Here is an 18,754-nt window from a genome sequence, read left to right as displayed (position 1 = left end):
ACATGGCTAATATTCTAGTAATATACATGCTAATTAGCAACTAATAGATATAACCGTAAAATAAAGTGTAACCGAATTTTTCAAAGAAAAAAGTAGGAGGATTTCAATATAAGCGTGATAAACTGGGTCATGTAGACAGTGATTCAACATTGCTCATGTTTGAGCATGATGCATTGTTAAAACTAACTAGATGAGTCAAGTTTGCAAATGAACCTTGAACATTGATATAAAAAAAACCTGTCTGAATGTTTGAAGCAGTTGCCTATGCTGAAGCTTCCGGCAGAACTTTGTTGACCCTGGAACCACACTGTGATTAACCAATCAGATATGAAGAAACAGTTTATAGCTTTTGTGAAGTTTAGGCTCACAATCAGTGTTAGGTTCTACATCAGGGTCAGTCACCTATAATTTCCTCTGATTTTAGGTATTACTAATGATTAAGTATGAGGAGGATATGGTCACGGCGCGGTAGAGACGGAACCGTGAAGGAAACAGGGTCTGGGTGCAAATGCAGAGAAATTATCTTTTAATGAGAACAAAAAAGGCCAACAAGGCCAAAAACAAAACAGAAACAAATCACAGGGACAAGAGCAGACGCAGCCAAAATGCAGACACCAGTATACATGAACACTTACAAATCACAATTAACATTAATCCAGCCAGACAGAGTGGTGTGAGAGTGGAGAATATATTGTCCGTGACAAAGGGGAACAGCTGTGTGTGTGAGTATATGACAGGTGTGTCGAATTTGTGACCAGGTGTGTGTTATCTATTTTTCACATTCTATATTCCTACTCTATACTCACATATTTAGATATACATAGTCTAAATTTATATTTTTTCATATATAATTATTTTTATAATAATTCAACGGCCCGTCGTCAATTATTCTTTACGTATGTGTGTATATAGTTTTGCACTGTCTTGGCATTCATTGTGGACAGCAAAGTGAAAATGTTTTTCTCAATCACTATTTTCTATCAGTATGTATGTATGTTGTCCAGTTATTACAGAGGCATAAGAAAATACCAAGATATAGAATATAAATAGAATCCTGAATTTCAGTTTTTTTCCTTCGACAGAATAAAACTCACCAATCTATTAGGTAACGGAAATGAACATTTGAGGAACTAATGAATAGTTTTGATGAGCTCAAGGAGCCCCACAGCACAACGTGAATATGTACTCCCCACGTGATGTATGTTCTTCATCTCTCTTCTGATCTCAATGTAGAATTACAGACAAAACCCCTTTCCATTCTTGCTATAGCTGTGAATAATGCCTATAAACATAGTGACAGTGACCAAATGAAATGTCAAATTTGACAACATCCACAACACCAGAGAGTCATTATTAACACAATGTTATAAAATAACCAAGTCAAGTAATGTTTGTATTGATTTTAGGTTATGTAATGTGTAGTGTTGAAATCTCATTTCTTATCATAACTCTCCTGGTTCTTCTGTGTGGGATTAGGTTTAAGATAAGGATTTGTTGTGGGTTTTGGAGACAGGAACCAATCAGACAGCAGTCTCCTCTGTGTATGAACCAAATAAAAATAGGGGAGTCATGATCTGGTTTTGAAGAGTCAAGCATTTGTTGTTCTGCAGAGAGCTACAGAGTACTTGGACGTGACTAACTTCATAGAGGGTGAGGTTTTTCAGCCGTTCAAAACTTTACACTTTACTGTTTCATAAAAGTGTGGCTTGAGTCAGTGGATCATTTGAAATGCTTATATATATATCCTTTCCATAGTGACGCACAGGGCTCTTGTACAGCTGGCAATATTGGAATGTGGACATTGAGAACAGGTTAATAATGAATAAAAACTGTTCTGTCTTCATGTTTTGTCAGGTGTGCAGTAGTACTGGTTGATTTCAGGAACAATGGCAGTCTGGCCTCTTTGTCTGTCTTTCTTTCTGCTCTTTGCTCTGGATGCTTCAGGTAATTGTTGTGAAGTGTATGTGGCCCAGTTTTTAATTTATGCAGTTTACCTCAAATCCCACAGAGTGTTAGTTTGGATTTAGACATAAAATTGTAATCTGATTATTAAAATTTTTAATATATATATATATATATATATATATATATATATATATATATATATATATATGTATTCTTTTTCTTTTATTATTTCAGAGGCAGCACCTCTTAATTGCAGAAGCGATGGTGAGATATTTTAGTGTGTTACATTTGTTCTGTCTAGTAGTAGTGACAAAAGCAGGGTCGTCACTGGTGAAAGGTGGTGATGATTATAGAGACCCACGGCTGTGGACAGAGCTCAAACACTGAACTGAGTTCTCCATCTGCACCTGAGTGAACAAAAACATAAACATACAAACACAAAAAGAGATGAAAAGCTTAATTCAGCATCAGTGCGCTGTGTTCTGTGCACACAGAGAGCCACGTCTCAGCCCTTCAACACCAAATTGAGTTTTGCCTCTTCTTGCTCTTGAACGGACAAATGCATAAAATATTATGTTGTACCTGTCTTGGCGGTCGGTTACCTCTTAAGTGAATGTAAACAGTTGAGAAAGAAATCAGATGGATTGTCTCTTAAAGTGACTGCACCTAATTTAGCAGCTGCTGTCGATGTCCTTATTTTAATCCAAGAAATCTAATGAGAGAAAATCTCTCACTGCGCTTCACTAAATTACTTTGTCATTTTAACAAGAACTAAACTCTTTTTCATTTATACAGTGAAGACTATGCAATGCTATTTTACATTTGATTATATGGTCTCTGTAACTGGACAATTACAAACTTAAACATTGTTTAATTTGTATCTTTGTTCTGTTTATTTCTTTGTGCTATTTACACATTTTAAACGGGGACCTGTACCCTGGTCAGACAAGGTGCGTATACATACAATATCAATCTGATCTCAGTTTAATGAAAATACTAAAGGTTTAAGGCAGCAATAATACTCCCCTATCTTTCTTACAGAAACCTGTGAAAGTGGATGGTCTGCATATAAAGGTAGATGCTTCCGCTTTTTTAACTTTCCGCGTTCCTGGATTGATGCAGAGGTATGAGATGCCATCTTATCATAGGGATTCCTTCATTTCTAAGTCTTGAAATTTTCAGTTAGTTAACAATAGTTTTTATGTCCTACTCTCTTTAGAAACAGTGTTTGGGCTACGATGGGAACCTGGCTTCTGTACACAGTTATGAGGAGTACATCTTCGTACAGATCTTGATTAAATATCAAACTCAAGAGACAACTGAGTCCTGGATAGGAGGCTATGACGCTGTTTCAGTATGTTTGTTTTACATTTGTTTAGCGTACTTGTCAATAGCCATTCTTTTTCTTTTTCTTTTGTATATTGTAGTTGTTTTTGAGTTATGTCATAGAATAAAAAGTAAGATTAGGATACAGCTGATATGTTTGGCATGGTAGGTCTACTGGTTTCTATAGAGAAACACAAACATGTTTTTAATGCGTTAACATCATGAACTTGTGATCCAAATGGTTGGTGTGAACATGTTTTTTTATATTTACGAATATCAAATAATGCCATGTAGGTGTGTGATGGAAACGGAGTGTCCTTTATGGTGTTCTGTTCACAGGAGGGAACATGGCTCTGGAGTGATGGATCAAAACTGGACCAAGAGATATGGGCTCCTGGACAACCTGACAATAGCAATAGAAACGAGCACTGTCTTATGATGAACTATCAACGTGAGTGTTTTAAATGTTTATGAAATATCATCACTATTTATATCTTTGTTTTATCTTGGAAATCCTTAGTAGCCTCAATTCCAATAACCAGCCGAATGTAGAACTGTATTTTAACTTCACCTAATGTTTATGAAATGGTAAAGGAATAGAATTGGCTGTATTACCTTAACAAGCAATACATTTTATCAGAAAACTTATACAGTAACAATAATAGATTTTTTTCCTTCCTGCTATAGCCTCGAGTAACTGGAATGACAACCCCTGTCATATTAAAAAGCCTTATGTGTGTGTGAAGAAATACACACCAACATTTAAGTTTCATGTAAAATTGTGAATGTCTTATTGTCTTGCATTAAAGGAATAGTTGACCAAAAAAATTACAATTTTAAAACATCGCTTACCCTCAGTCGATCCAAGATAAAGATTAGTTCTTCATCAGAACAGATCTGAAGAAATATAACTTTACATGATTTGCTTATTGATGGAGATCCTCTGCAGTGAATGGGTGCCATCAGAATGAAAGCTCAAACAGCTGATCATGAAGACATCACAATAGTCCACACGACTCCAGTCCATCAATTAATGTCTTGTGAAGTGAAAGGCTGCAAGTTTGTAATCAATTTTTCATTTTTTGGTCAATTGCTCCTTTAACTAATTCTCCCTAATTTCTTTACGAATGTGCAAGTAGAACTCAATAAATATCAAGCAGTTGCATTTAATTGTTTCTGTGGGTTTTTGTCTCATTCCACATATCAGATGTGCATTTTCTGAATGAAATTCCTGAAGATTTTCGGTAAACTTTGGATCTGCGTAAATAAAATTCAGCATCAGAGGTGCTTTGCTTTTGTCATGCCATTGTGTTATTATAGGAAATAAATAGAAACATTTGCTAATCGAGTTGTTATAAAACAAACTGTAAAATAATTCAAAGAGGAGTGTGCCAAAGAAAGATGTTTTTGTCAAAATGTCTATTTCATGAAAGCTTTTATAATCAGAAGCAATACAAATACAAAATTCTTTATAGAGTAACCCGTGACGGTGATTGGTCCACATTAAGGAGATACTTTCATTTTTTTAACGCCCCAAAACTGGACTGGTATGAGATGGCAGCTTCGAATGTTGTTTCCTTCATCTTGACGAATTTCTCGAGTTGCAGTTAACTGTAGTCCTTATGTCCTCGTCTTGGAAAATATCTTTGGAAAGTAGTACTTCAATAGCACTCCTTATATTTGAAAAAATATTATATCAAAAACATCATTGTAAACAAAGACCTGGTTTAGGAGTATATATAGTATTTATGTACGTTTTATATTCATTTTTAATGTTTCATGTTGTTCAGCATGTCATGTTATCAAATTGAGAAATAAGTCAATGGCATTTCAGGAGCTAAGGGTCCAAAATGAGAAGGGTCTGGCTCCAGACATGCACCTGAATTCTCAGACACCTGCACTTCCACAAGTGACGTCCCTTGCAGTCTTTAAATTAATGAATCAATAAATCATTTTAAGAGCATGTCTGCAGCCAGACCCTCCTCATTTGGACACTTCACTCCTGAATTGCCAGCAAATACTCAGGAACCCGCAAAAAACAGAAAACAGAAAACAGAAAACAGAAAACCATGCATTAAAACAATAAAACTTCAAAGAGAGCAAACAATATCTCTCTACACACATATACCCTTTCGCACATGAGTTTAAAATATTCTAGCTAAGCCCCCGGCGTGAGTTTTTTTAGACGACCGTTATTTTAGAGTTTACCGCCTTATTGTTTCCATGGCGACGCGTCATGCTTGTCATGTGACACAACGCAGCTACAATACATCTGTATGCACATGGATCGCTTTTATTTAGTTATACCTGTTTTATTCAAAATATTCACAAACGTTGTTCTGACCTCTGAAGTAAATTAAGTTGTTTTTTAACATAATTGTGTGTGCAACAGTGCCCCCTTTTGGCTAACCAGCAGCAGTAGCTTTAGTTTAAGTTTCACTTTCGGTAGCAAATTTCTATCAACAGTCAATAGAGTGTGCAGCACAGCAGAGCATTAGTGGTGTTTTCTCCTGCTGCAATTTTTTTCTTTACACTGTTGCCTTGGATACTATTTGTCCATAAGTACTGTACATATTACTAAAATATTTTTAAAAGTAATTGTACTTGGCATATCTTTGGTTTATGTTTTGGTTTTGGTTTTCTCATGTCAAATGACTAAACTGATGGTTAGCATGGCTATTACCCACTGCTCCGGGTGTGTGTTCACAGTGTGTGTGTGTGTGTTCACTGCTCTGTATGTGTGCACTTCGGATGGGTTAAATGCAGAGCACAAATTCTGAGTATGGGTCACCATACTTGGCCGAATGTCACTTCACTTCACTCACTTTATTAGTTTTGACTCAGCATTTATGTTCCTGTAAGTTGTGTACTTTAGGTATCTGTATTGGTTTGAGCTCATTTCTGTTTGTCATTTGCTCTTTGTTACAGTTTTACAGTACAATAAGAAAAGTAAAGTTTCTTTGTGGAACTCAAGTAAAGTTATGCCTTGTTTTTTTTCTGGAAGAACTTTACACTGTTAGCTAATTGTCGAGCTTTGAAGAAGTGAGTCTCCATATATTAAAAAGTCAGAAGGCTGTTGCTGCTGCAACAGCAGAAGCAGCTGCATATGAAGAAAATGATAAGTCTATCAAGAGTGAACTTAGTCCAGAGTTATTAGAGTTACCTATCAGTTCAGCTCAAACGCACCTCTGAATATGTCAGGCAACACTCAGAAGCACAATTTGCATTGAAGGTTGATCTAAACCTTTCATCGAGGGAAGAACTGGATTTGATAACAAAATGGCTTGGTGAGGAGTCTGCAGAGCAAGCAAAGAGGATTCGCTCTGTGCATGTGTTCAACCCAACAGCAGCACCCGACTTAGTCTGGCAAAGACTAGAAGAATGTTATGGGTCATCAGAAGCAGTAGAACATGCTCTGCTGAAAAGATTTCCCTAAACTAACCAACAAAGATAATGTTGGGCTAAGGGAGTTAGGTGACATTCTTCAGGAGATAGAGTGCGCAAAAGAGGGAGGATATTAACCTGGCTTGTCATATTTGGACACAGCTCGTGGAATAAATCCCATGGTGGAGAAATTACCTTACAGCTTGCAAGAGAAATGGGTAGCCACAGGATCCAAATATAAGGCAATGGAGACAATGGAGTCGCATTTCCACCTTTTCATTACTTCTCCAGCTTTGTAAGACAACCGGCACGAGTGAAAAACGATCCCAGTTTTGCCTTTACATCCTCCAGCACCCAAGGCTTGAAAATTGAGAAATACACAAGAAGTGGCAACAGAGCTTCTGTGACTGTACACAAAACAGATGTTCCACAAGATTCTATGACAATCCAGTGTAGCTCTGGTGAGAAGATTATGGAAAGTCTTAATAAGCTATGTCTCATTCATAAAAAGCCCCACCTGCTAAAAAAAAGCAGGAGCTTCATAGCTAGGCATATTGACAAAAGAAAATCATTCCTGAAGGAGAACCGTATTTGTTTCAGATGTTGTGGGTCAGTACAGCATACTGCAAAAGACTGCAGAGTGACACTTAAATGACTGGAGTGTAACAGTCAGAAACACGTCTCAGCGCTACATCCTGGTCCTTCTCCCACTACGACAGGGAGCCAAGAAGCCGACAAAGATGATGGCGGGGAGTTGAGTGGAAATGCTTTGACACCAGTGACATCCAAATGCACAGAGATATGCGGCAATTCAGATGGTCAACATTCCTGCTCCAAAATCAGTCTAGTGATAGTGTATCCTGCTGGAAAAAGAGAGGAAGGAAAGAAAATATGCAGTGTTAGACGAACAGAGTAAGTTAAATATAATAATTTCATTTAAATATTTAAGTAACTAGTTCCAATCCTATTGTAAAATGAATATGGCTTTTGAATCAAAATTCCTATTAACTTGGTCACCCAATCTTGCTCTCATTCAACATTGCACTACAAAAGTTATCTTTTAGTAAAATCAAGCCCAAATCTCTGAAACTCTCGATTCGGATTTCGTACCAAGAGACTTTTTCGTAGATATTGGTGTGTTACATGTGTGTACCGATTTTTGTACATGTACATGAAACATAGCTTGAGGCGCACTCCGTTGAAAGTGTATATGCACTCAGTTGAAAGTGTATAGGTGGCGCTATCGAGCCATTTTGCCACACCCAATAAAATATTGGCCTTCAGATCTGTTCAGGCAAGGACCCTTATCACACATGTGAAGTTTGGGCAAGATCTGACATTTTATGCCTGAGTTATAACATCTTTTATTCCCATGGCGACACATCAAACTTCGTCACGGCGCCATGGACACGCCTCTTAACGAAAACTCAAGATCTTCACAACTAAACATCACACAGGTCTTTAGATTAGACTGACCACAAAAATAACATCGATGTCATAAAATTGCTAGGAGTAGTTTGTCGCAGTGTAAAATATTTCACTTCCTGTTGCCAATAGGTGGCGCTATGACTATAACTAAATATTGGCATGTAGATCTGTTCAGGTCAATAGTCTTATCCAACATGTGAAGTTTGGGGCAGATTGGACATTGTATGTCTGAGTTACAGCAACTTCCTTTTTCATGGTGAAACATCGAAATTTGTCAGGCCGCCATGGACACGCCCTTTAACAAAACCTCAAGTCCTTCGCAATTTAACATCGCAAAGGGCTTTAGATTACACTGACCAAGTTTGGTGTTCATCTAAATAAATCTCTAGGAGGAGTTCGTTAAAGTACAACCCCTGAAAATGGCAAAAACAACACCAATTTTGCAGGGAAAATTCAAAATAATCGACTTCCTGTTGGGATTAGGATTTCGTACCAAGATACTTTTTTGTAGGTATTGGTGTGTTACATGTGTGTACCAATTTTTGTACATGTACGTGAAACATAGATCGAGGCGCACTCCGTTGAAAGTGTATAGGTGGCACTATCGAGCCATTTTGCCACACCCGATGGAATATTGGCCTTCAGATCTGTTCAGGCCAGGACTTTTATCAAACATGTGAAGTTTGGGGAAGATCGGACATTTTATGCCTGAGTTATAACATCTTTTATTCCCATGGCGAGACTTTGAATTTTGTCACGGCGCCATGGACACGCCCCTTAACGAAAACTCAAGATCTTCACAACTTAACATCGCACATGCCTTTAGATTAGACTGACCACAAAAAAGACATTGATGTCATAAAATTTCTAGGAGTAGTTAGTCGCAGTGTAAAATAAGTCACTTCCTGTTGCCAATAGGTGGCGCTATGACTATAACTGAATATGGGCATGTCAATCTGTTCAGGTTCGGAGTCTCATCAAACATGTGAAGTTTGGGGCAGATTGGACATTTTATGTCTGAGTTATAGCAACTTCATTTTTCATGGCGAATCATCGAAATTCGCCAGGCCGCCACGGACACGCCCTTTAACGAAAACTCAAAATCTTCGCAATTTAACATCGCAAAGGCCTTTAGATTAAGCATACCAACTTTGGTGTTGATCTGAATTAATCTCTAGGAGGAGTTCGTTAAAATACAACCTATGGAAATGACAAAAATGACACAAAATTTGCTCATAAAATTAAAAATAACCGACTTCCTGTTGGGTTTCGGATTTTGCTCCAAGAGACTTGTTTGTAGGTATTGGAGAGATACATGTGTATACCAATTTTCATACATGTACGTGAAACGTAGCTCGAGGCGCACACCGTTGAACGTGTATAGGTGGCGCTGTCGAGCCATTTTGCCACACCCACTTCTGAAACCCATATCAGACGTAAATTTTCGCCAGTTCTGAGGTGTGTGCAAAGTTTCATGACTTTTCGAGCATGTTTAGGCTCTCAAAAATGCGATTCATCTTAGAGGAGAATAATAATAATAATAATAATAATAATAATAATAATAATTAAAGCTGCAAGCAGCGATGAACGGGCCCTCGCATCCGGGCTCACCGGCAGCGAGTGGCTTTAGTAAATAGGTGAACGGTGAGAAATATGCATTTAAACTCATAAATATAAGTAGAATATATCAATGTTTATTCCATATATGTTCCAATCTTCCTGTTGCCAGCAGGTGGCGCTATCATTATAATGGAATATTTGCCTTCAGATGTGTTCAGGGCTGCACTCTTATCGAACATGTGAAGTTTGGGGAAGATCAAACATTTTATGCCTGAGTTACAACAACTTCTCTTGCTGTGGCGAGACATCAAATTTTGTCATTTTTGCCATGGACTCGCTCTTTAACAAAAACTCAAGATTGCCACAATTTAACATTACACAGGCCTTTAGATTAGACTGACCACAAAAATACATTAATGTCAAAAAATCTCTAGGAGTAGTTTATCTCAGCGTAAAATATGTCACTTCCTGTTGCCAGCAGGTGGCGCTATGACTATAATTGAATATGGGCATGTAGATCTGTTAAGGGCAGAAGTCTTATCTAACATGCAAAGTTTGGGGCAGATTGGACATTGTATGTCTGAGTTACAGCAACTTCCTTTTTCATGGCGAAACATCGAAATCTGTCAGGCCGCCATGGACACTCCCTTTAACGAAACCTCAAGATCTTCCCAATTTAACTTCGCAAAGGGAAAATTCAAAATAACTGACTTCCTGTTGGGATTAGGATTTCGTACCAAGAGACTTTTTTGTAGGTATTGGTGTGTTACATGTGTGTACCAATTTTTGTACATGTACGTGAAACATAGCTCGAGGTGCACTCTGTTGAAAGTGTATAGGTGGCGCTATCGAGCCATTTTGCCACACCCGATGGAATATTGGCCTTCAGATCTGTTCAGGCCAGGACTTTTATCACACATGTGAAGTTTGGGGAAGATCGGAAATTTTATGCCTGAGTTATAACATCTTTTATTCCCATGGCGAGACTTTGAATTTTGTCACGGCGCCATGGACACGCCCCTTAACAAAAACTCAAGATCTTCACAATTTAACATTGCACAGGCCTTTAGATTATACTGACCATAAAAAAGACATTGATGTCAAAAAATTTCTGGGAGTAGTCTGTCGTAGTGTAAAATATGTCACTTCCTGTTGCCTATAGGTGGCACTATGACTGTAACTGAATATGGGCATGTAAATATGTTCAGGTCAGGAGTCTTATTAAACATGTGAAGTTTTGGGCACATTGGACATTGTATGTCTGAGTTATAGCAACTTCATTTTTCATGGCGAATCTTCGAAATTCGCCAGGCCGCCACGGACACGCCCTTTAACGAAAACTCAAAATCTTCGCAATTTAACATCGCAAAGGCCTTTAGATTAGGCATACCAAATTTGGTGTTGATCTGAATACGTTTCTAGGAGGAGTTCGTTAAAATACAACTCATGGAAATGGCAAAAATGACACAAAATTTGCTCATAATATTAAAAATAACTGACTTCCTGTTGGGTTTAGACTTTTTTGTAGGTATTGGAGAGTTACATGTGTGTACCGATTTTCATACATGTACGTGAAACATAGCTCGAGGCGCACACCGTTGAACATGTATAGGTGGCGCTGTCGAGCCATTTTGCCACACCCATTTCTGAAACCCACATCAGATGTACATTTTCGCCAATTCTGAGGTGTGTGCAAAGTTTCATGACTTTTTGAGTATGTTTAGGCCCTCAAAAATGCAATTCATCCTGGAGAATAATAATAATAATAATAATAATAATAATAATAAACGGAGCAATTCCAAGAGGGTCCTCACACCATCGGTGCTCGGGCCCTAATAATAATAATAATTAAAGCTGCAAGCAGCGATGAACGGGCCCTCGCACCCGGGCTCACCGCCAGCGAGTGGCTTTAGTAAATTGGCGAACGGCGAGATTTATGCATTTAAAGTCGTAAATATAAGTGGAATATGTCAAAATCATTTATATGTGCCAGTCTTCCTGTTGCCAGCAGGTGGCGCTATCATTATAATGGAATATTGGCCTTCAGATGTGTTTAGGCCAGGACTCTTATCACAAATGTGAAGTTTGGGGAAGATCGGACATTTTATGCCTGAGTTACAACAACTTCTTTTCCTGTGACGAGACATCAAATTTTGTCATGGTGCCATGGACACACCCTTTAACAAAAACTCAAAATCTCCATGATTTAACATTGCACAGGCCTTAAGATTAGACTGACCACAAAAAATACATTAATGTCAAAAGATTTCTAGGAGTACTTTGTCACAGCGTAAAATATGCCACTTCCTGTTGCCAGCAGGTGGCGCTATGACTATAAGTGAATATGGGCATGTGGATCTGTTAAGGGCAGAAGTCTTATCTAACATGCGAAGTTTGGGGCAGATTGGACATTGTATGTCTGAATTACAGCAGCTTCCTTTTTCATGGCGAAACATTGAAATTTGTCAGGCTGCCATGGACACGCCCTTTAACGAAATCTCAAGATCTTCCCAATTTAACTTCGCAAAGGCCTTTAGATTTAACTCACCAAGTTTGATGTTGATCTGAATAAATCTCTAGGAGGAGTTCATTAAAGTACAACCCCCGAAAATGCCAAAAACAACACCAATTTTGCAGAGAAAATTCTAAATAACTGACTTCCTGTTTGGATTCGGATTTCGTACCAAAAGACTTTTTCGTAGATATTTGTGTGTTACATGTGTGTACCAATTTTTGTACATGTACGTGAAACATAGCTTGAGGCGCACTCCGTTGAAAGTGTATATGCACTCAGTTGAAAGTGTAAAGGTGGCGCTATCGAGCCATTTTGCCACACCCAATGGAATATTGGCTTTCAGATCTGTTCAGGCCAGGACCCTTATCACACATGTGAAGTTTGGGCAAGATCGGACATTTTATGCCTGAGTTATAACATCTTTTATTCCCATGGTGACACATCGAATTTCGTCACGGCGCCATGGTCACGCCCTTGTAACGAAAACGCAAGATCTTCACAACTTAACATCACACAGGTCTTTAGATTAGACTGACCACAAAAATAACATTGATGTCATAAAATTTCTAGGAGTAGTTTGTCTCAGTGTAAAATATTTCATTTCCTGTTGCCAATAGGTGGCGCTATGACTATAACTGAATATTGGCCTGTAGATCTGTTCAGGTCAAAAGTCTTATCCAACATGTGAAGTTTGGGGCAGATTGGACATTGTATGTCTGAGTTACAGCAACTTCCTTTTTCATGGCGAAACATCTAAATTTGTCAGGCCGCCATTGACACGCCTTTTAACGAAACCTCAAGATCTTCGCAATTTAAAATCACAAAGGCCGTTAGATTAGGCATACCAACTTTGGCGTTGATCTGAATGAATCTCTAGGAGGAGTTCATTAAAATACAACGCATGGAAATGACAAAAATGACACAAAATTTGCTCATAAAATTAAAAATAACCGACTTCCTGTTGGGTTTCGGATTTTGTACCAAGAGACTTTTTTGTAGGTATTGGTGTGTTACATGTGTGTACCGATTTTTGTTCATGTACGGGAAACGGAGCTCGAGGCGCGCTATGTTGAAAGTGTATAGGTGGCGCTATCGAGCTATTTTGCCACACCCGATAGAATATTGGCCTACAGATGTGTTCAGGCCAAGACTCTTATCACACATGTGAAGTTTGGGGAAGATCGGACATTTTATGCCTGAGTTATAACATCTTTTATTCCCATGGCGAGACATCGAACTTCGTCACGGTGCCATGGACACGCCCCTTAACGAAAACTCAAGATCTTCACAACTTAACATCGCACAGGCCTTTAGATTAGACTGACCACAAAAAATACATTGATGTCATAAAATTTCTAGGAGTAGTTAGTCGCAGTGTAAAATATGTCACTTCCTGTTGCCAATAGGTGGCGCTATGACTATAACTGAATATTGGCATGTCAATCTATTCAGGTTCGGAGTTTCATCAAGCATGTGAAGTTTGGGGCAGATTGGACATTGTATGTCTGAGTTATAGCAACTTCATTTTTCATGGCGAATCATCGAAATTCGCCAGGCCGCCACGGACACGCCCTTTAACGAAAACTCAAAATCTTCGCAATTTAACATCGCAAAGGCCTTTAGATTAGGCATACCAACTTTGGTGTTGATCTGAATTAATCTCTAGGAGGAGTTCGTTAAAATACAACGCATGGAAATGACAAAAATGACACAAAATTTGCTCATAAAATTAAAAATAACCGACTTCCTGTTGGGTTTCGGATTTTGCTTCAAGAGACTTTTTTGTAGGTATTGGAGAGATACATGTGTGTACCAATTTTTGTACATGTACGTGAAACGTAGCTCGAGGCGCACACCGTTGAACGTGTATAGGTGGCGCTGTCGAGTCATTTTGCCACACCCACTTCTGAAACCCATATCAGACGTAAATTTTCGCCAGTTCTGAGGTGTGTGCAAAGTTTCATGACTTTTCGAGCATGTTTAGGCTCTCAAAAATGCGATTCATCTTAGAGAAGAATAATAATAATAATAATAATAATAATAATAATAATAATAATAATAATAATAATAAATGGAGCAATTCCAAGAGGGTCCTCACACCATCGGTGCTCGGGCCCTAATAATAATTAAAGCTGCAAGCAGCGATGAACGGGCCCTCGCACCCGGGCTCACCGGCAGCGAGTGGCTTTAGTAAATAGGTGAACGGTGAGAAATATGCATTTAAACTCATAAATATAAGTGGAATATATCAAAGTTTATTCCATATATGTGCCAATCTTCCTGTTGCCAGCAGGTGACGCTATCATTATAATGTAATATTAGCCTTCAGATGTGTTCAGGGCTGCACTCTTATCGAACATGTGAAGTTTGGGGAAGATCAAACATTTTATGCCTGAGTTAAAACAACTTCTTTTGCTGTGGCGAGACATCAAATTTTGTCATTTTTGCCATGGACACGCTCTTTAACAAAAACTCAAGATTGCCACAATTTAACATTACACAGGCCTTTAGATTAGACTGACCACAAAAATACATTAATGTCAAAAAATCTCTAGGAGTAGTTTGTCTCAGCGTAAAATATGTCACTTCCTGTTGCCAGCAGGTGGCGCTATGACTATAATTGAATATGGGCATGTAGATCTGTTAAGGGCAGAAGTCTTATCTACCATGCAACGTTTGGGGCAGATTGGACATTGTATGTCTGAGTTACAGCAACTTCCTTTTTCATGGCGAAACATCGAAATTTGTCAGGCCGCCATGGACACTCCCTTTAACGAAATCTCATGATCTTCCCGATTTAACATCGCAAAGGCCTTTAGATTTAACTGACCAAGTTTGATGCTGATCTGAATAAATCTCTAGGAGGAGTTCGTTAAAGTACAACCCCTGAAAATGCCAAAAACAACACCAATTTTGCAGAGAACATTCTAAATAACTGACTTCCTGTTTGGATTCGGATTTCGTACCAAGAGACTTTTTCGTAGATATTGGAGTGTTACATGTGTGTACCGATTTTTGTACATGTACGTGAAACATAGCTTGAGGCGCACTCCATTGAATGTGTATATGCACTCAGTTGAAAGTGTATAGGTGGCGCTATCGAACCATTTTGCCACACCCAATGGAATATTGGCCTTCAGATCTGTTCAGGCCAGGACCTTTATCACACATGTGAAGTTTGGGCAAGATCGGACATTTTATGCCTGAGTTATAACATCTTTTATTCCCATGGCGACACATCAAACTTCGTCACGGCGCCATGGACACGCCTTTTAACGAAAACTCAAGATCTTCACAACTAAACATCACACAGGTCTTTAGATTAGACTGACCACAAAAATAACATTGATGTCATAAAATTTCAAGGAGTAGTTTGTCGTAGTGTAAAATATTTCACTTCCTGTTGCCAATAGGTGGCGCTATGACTATAACTGAATATTGGCATGTAGATCTGTTCAGGTCAAAAATCTTATCCAACATGTGAAGTTTGGGGCAGATTGGACATTGTATGTCTGAGTTACAGCAACTTCCTTTTTCATGGCGAAACATCGAAATTTGTCAGGCCACCATGGACACGCCCTTTAACGAAACCTCAAGTCCTTCGCAATTTAACATCGCAAATGGCTTTAGATTACACTGACCAAGTTTGGTGTTCATCTGAATAAATCTCTAGGAGGAGTTCGTTAAAGTACAACCCCTGAAAATGGCAAAAACAACACCAATTTTGCAGGGAAAATTCAAAATAACCGACTTCCTGTTGGGATTAGGATTTCGTACCAAGAGACTTTTTGTAGGTACTGGTGTGTTACATGTGTGTACCAATTTTTGTACATGTACGTGAAACATAGCTCGAGGTGCACTCCGTTGAAAGTGTATAGGTGGCGCTATCGAGCCATTTTGCCACACCCGATGGATTATTGGCCTTCAGATCTGTTCAGGCCAGGACTCTTATCACACATGTGAAGTTTGGGGAAGATCGGACATTTTATGCCTGAGTTATAACATCTTTTATTCCCATGGCAAGACTTTGAATTTTGTCACGGCGCCATGGACACGCCCCTTAACGAAAACTCAAGATCTTCACAATTTAACATTGCACAGGCCTTTAGATTATACTGACCATAAAAAAGACATTGATGTCAAAAAATTTCTAGGAGTAGTCTGTCGAAGTGTAAAATATGTCACTTCCTGTTGCCTGTAGGTGGCGCTATGACTATAACTGAATATGGGCATGTAAATATGTTCAGGTCAGGAGTCTTATTAAACATGTGAAGTTTTGGGCACATTGGACATTGTATGTCTGAGTTATAGCAACTTCATTTTTCATGGCGAATCATCGAAATTCGCCAGGCCGCCACGGACACGCCCTTTAACGAAAACTCAAAATCTTCGCAATTTAACATCGCAAAGGCCTTTAGATTAGGCATACCAACTTTGGTGTTGATCTGAATTAATCTCTAGGAGGAGTTTGTTAAAATACAACGCATGGAAATGACAAAAATGACACAAAATTTGCTCATAAAATTAAAAATAACCGACTTCCTGTTGGGTTTCGGATTTTGCTCCAAGAGACTTTTTTGTAGGTATTGGAGAGATACATGTGTATACCAATTTTCATACATGTACGTGAAACGTAGCTCGAGGCGCACACCGTTGAACGTGTATAGGTGGCGCTGTCGAGCCATTTTGCCACACCCTCTTCTGAAACCCATATCAGACGTAAATTTTCGCCAGTTCTGAGGTGTGTGCAAAGTTTCATGACTTTTCGAGCATGTTTAGGCTCTCAAAAATGCGATTCATCTTAGAGAATAATAATAATAATAATAATAATAATAATTAAAGCTGCAAGCAGCGATGAACGGGCCCTCGCACCCGGGCTCACCGGCAGCGAGTGGCTCTAGTAAATAGGTGAACGGTGAGAAATATGCGTTTAAACTCATAAATATAAGTAGAATATATCAATTTTTATTCCATATATGTGCAAATCTTCCTGTTGCCAGCAGGTGGCGCTATCACTATAATGGAATATTGGCCTTCAGATGTGTTCAGGCCAGGACTCTTATCAATCATGTGAAGTTTGGGGAAGATTGAACTTTTTATGCCTGAGTTACAACAATTTCTCTTGCTGTGGCGAGACATCAAATTTTGTCACAGCGCCATGGACATGCCCTTAAACAAAAATTCAAGATCTCCACAATTTAACATTGCAAAGACCTTTAGATTAGACTGACCAAAATAAAATGTTGATGTCATTAAATTTCTAGGAGTAATTTGTGACAACGTAAAACATGTCACTTCCTGTTGCCAGCAGGTGGCGCTATGGCTATAACTGAATATTGGCATTTAGATCTGTTCCGGTCAAAAGTCTTTTCCAACATGTGAAGTTTGGGGCAGATTGGACATTGTATGTCTAAGTTACAACAACTTCCTTTTTCATGGCGAAACATCGAAATTTGTCAGGCCGCCATGGACATGCACTTTAACGAAACCTCAAGATCTTCGCAATTTAACATCGCAAAGGCCTTTAGATTTAACTGGCCAAGTTTGATGTTGATCTGAATAAATCTCTAGGAGGAGTTTGTTAAAGTACAACCCCTGAAAATGGCAAAAACAACACCAATTTTGCAGAGAAAATTCTAAATAACCGACTTCCTGTTGGGATTCGGATTTCGTACCAAGAGACTTTTTTGTAGATATTGGTGTGGTACATGTGTGTACCGATTTTTGTACATGTACGTGAAACATAGCTCGAAGTGCACTCCGTTGAAAGTGTATATGCACTCAGTTGAAAGTGTATAGGTGGCGCTATCGAGCCATTTTGCCACACCCAATGGAATATTGGCCTTCAGATCTGTTCAGGCCAGGACCCTTATCACACATGTGAAGTTTGGGCAAGATCGGACATTTTATGCCTGAGTTATAACATCTTTTATTCCCATGGCGACACATCAAACTTCGTCACGGCACCATGAACACGCCTTTTAACGAAAACTCAAGATCTTCACAACTAAACATCACACAGGTCTTTAGATTAGACTGACCACAAAAATAACATTGATGTCATAAAATTTCTAGGAGTAGTTTGTCGCAGTGTAAAATATTTCACTTCCTGTTACCAATAGGTGGCGCTATGACTATAACTGAATATTGGCATGTAGATCTGTTCAGGTCAAGAGTCTTATCCAACATGTGAAGTTTGGGGCAGATTGGACATTGTATGTCTGAGTTACAGCAACTTCCTTTTTCATGGCGAAACATCGAAATTTGTCAGGCCGCCATGGACACGCCCTTTAACGAAAACTCAAAATCTTCGCAATTTAACATCGCAAAGGCCTTTAGATTAGGCATACCAACTTTGGTGTTGATCTGAATTAATCTCTAGGAGGAGTTCGTTAAAATACAACGCATGGAAATGACAAAAATGACACAAAATTTGCTCATAAAATTAAAAATAACCGACTTCCTGTTGGGTTTCAGATTTTGCTCCAAGAGACTTTTTTGTAGGTATTGGAGAGATACATGTGTATACCAATTTTCATACATGTACATGAAACGTAGCTCGAGGCGCACACCGTTGAACGTGTATAGGTGGCGCTGTCGAGGCATTTTGCAACACCCACTTCTGAAACCCATATC

General features: G+C 38.7%; 1 protein-coding gene across 1 annotated transcript; it reads left to right on the top strand.

Moving 5' to 3' along the window:
- The first annotated feature begins 1,565 nt into the window (after positions 1 to 1,565).
- On the top strand, positions 1,566 to 4,396 carry LOC132132625 (galactose-specific lectin nattectin-like). The gene is made up of 7 exons (XM_059545107.1): positions 1,566 to 1,650; positions 1,855 to 2,011; positions 2,827 to 2,855; positions 2,947 to 3,029; positions 3,125 to 3,259; positions 3,571 to 3,682; positions 3,919 to 4,396. Exons 2-7 carry the CDS (start codon positions 1,887 to 1,889, stop codon positions 4,014 to 4,016), a joined length of 582 nt encoding a protein of 193 aa, XP_059401090.1. The 5' UTR covers positions 1,566 to 1,650; positions 1,855 to 1,886; the 3' UTR covers positions 4,017 to 4,396.
- The last annotated feature ends 14,358 nt before the right edge of the window (positions 4,397 to 18,754 follow it).

This window comes from Carassius carassius, chromosome 1, assembly GCF_963082965.1.
Source record: "Carassius carassius chromosome 1, fCarCar2.1, whole genome shotgun sequence".
NCBI classification, from domain to species: Eukaryota; Metazoa; Chordata; class Actinopteri; order Cypriniformes; family Cyprinidae; genus Carassius; species Carassius carassius.
Note: the sequence above shows the minus strand (reverse complement) of the source record. Positions and strands in the feature narration are given on the sequence as shown.

Excerpts from the sequence above, each read along its gene's own strand:
- LOC132132625 (XM_059545107.1), top strand. The coding sequence starts at position 1,887 with ATGGCAGTCTGGCCTCTTTGTCTGTCTTTCTTTCTGCTCTTTGCTCTG. Across the intron at positions 3,030-3,124 it reads GTTCCTGGATTGATGCAGAG|AAACAGTGTTTGGGCTACGA; the intron begins GTATGAGATGCC and ends TACTCTCTTTAG. Across the intron at positions 3,683-3,918 it reads TCTTATGATGAACTATCAAC|CCTCGAGTAACTGGAATGAC; the intron begins GTGAGTGTTTTA and ends TTCCTGCTATAG.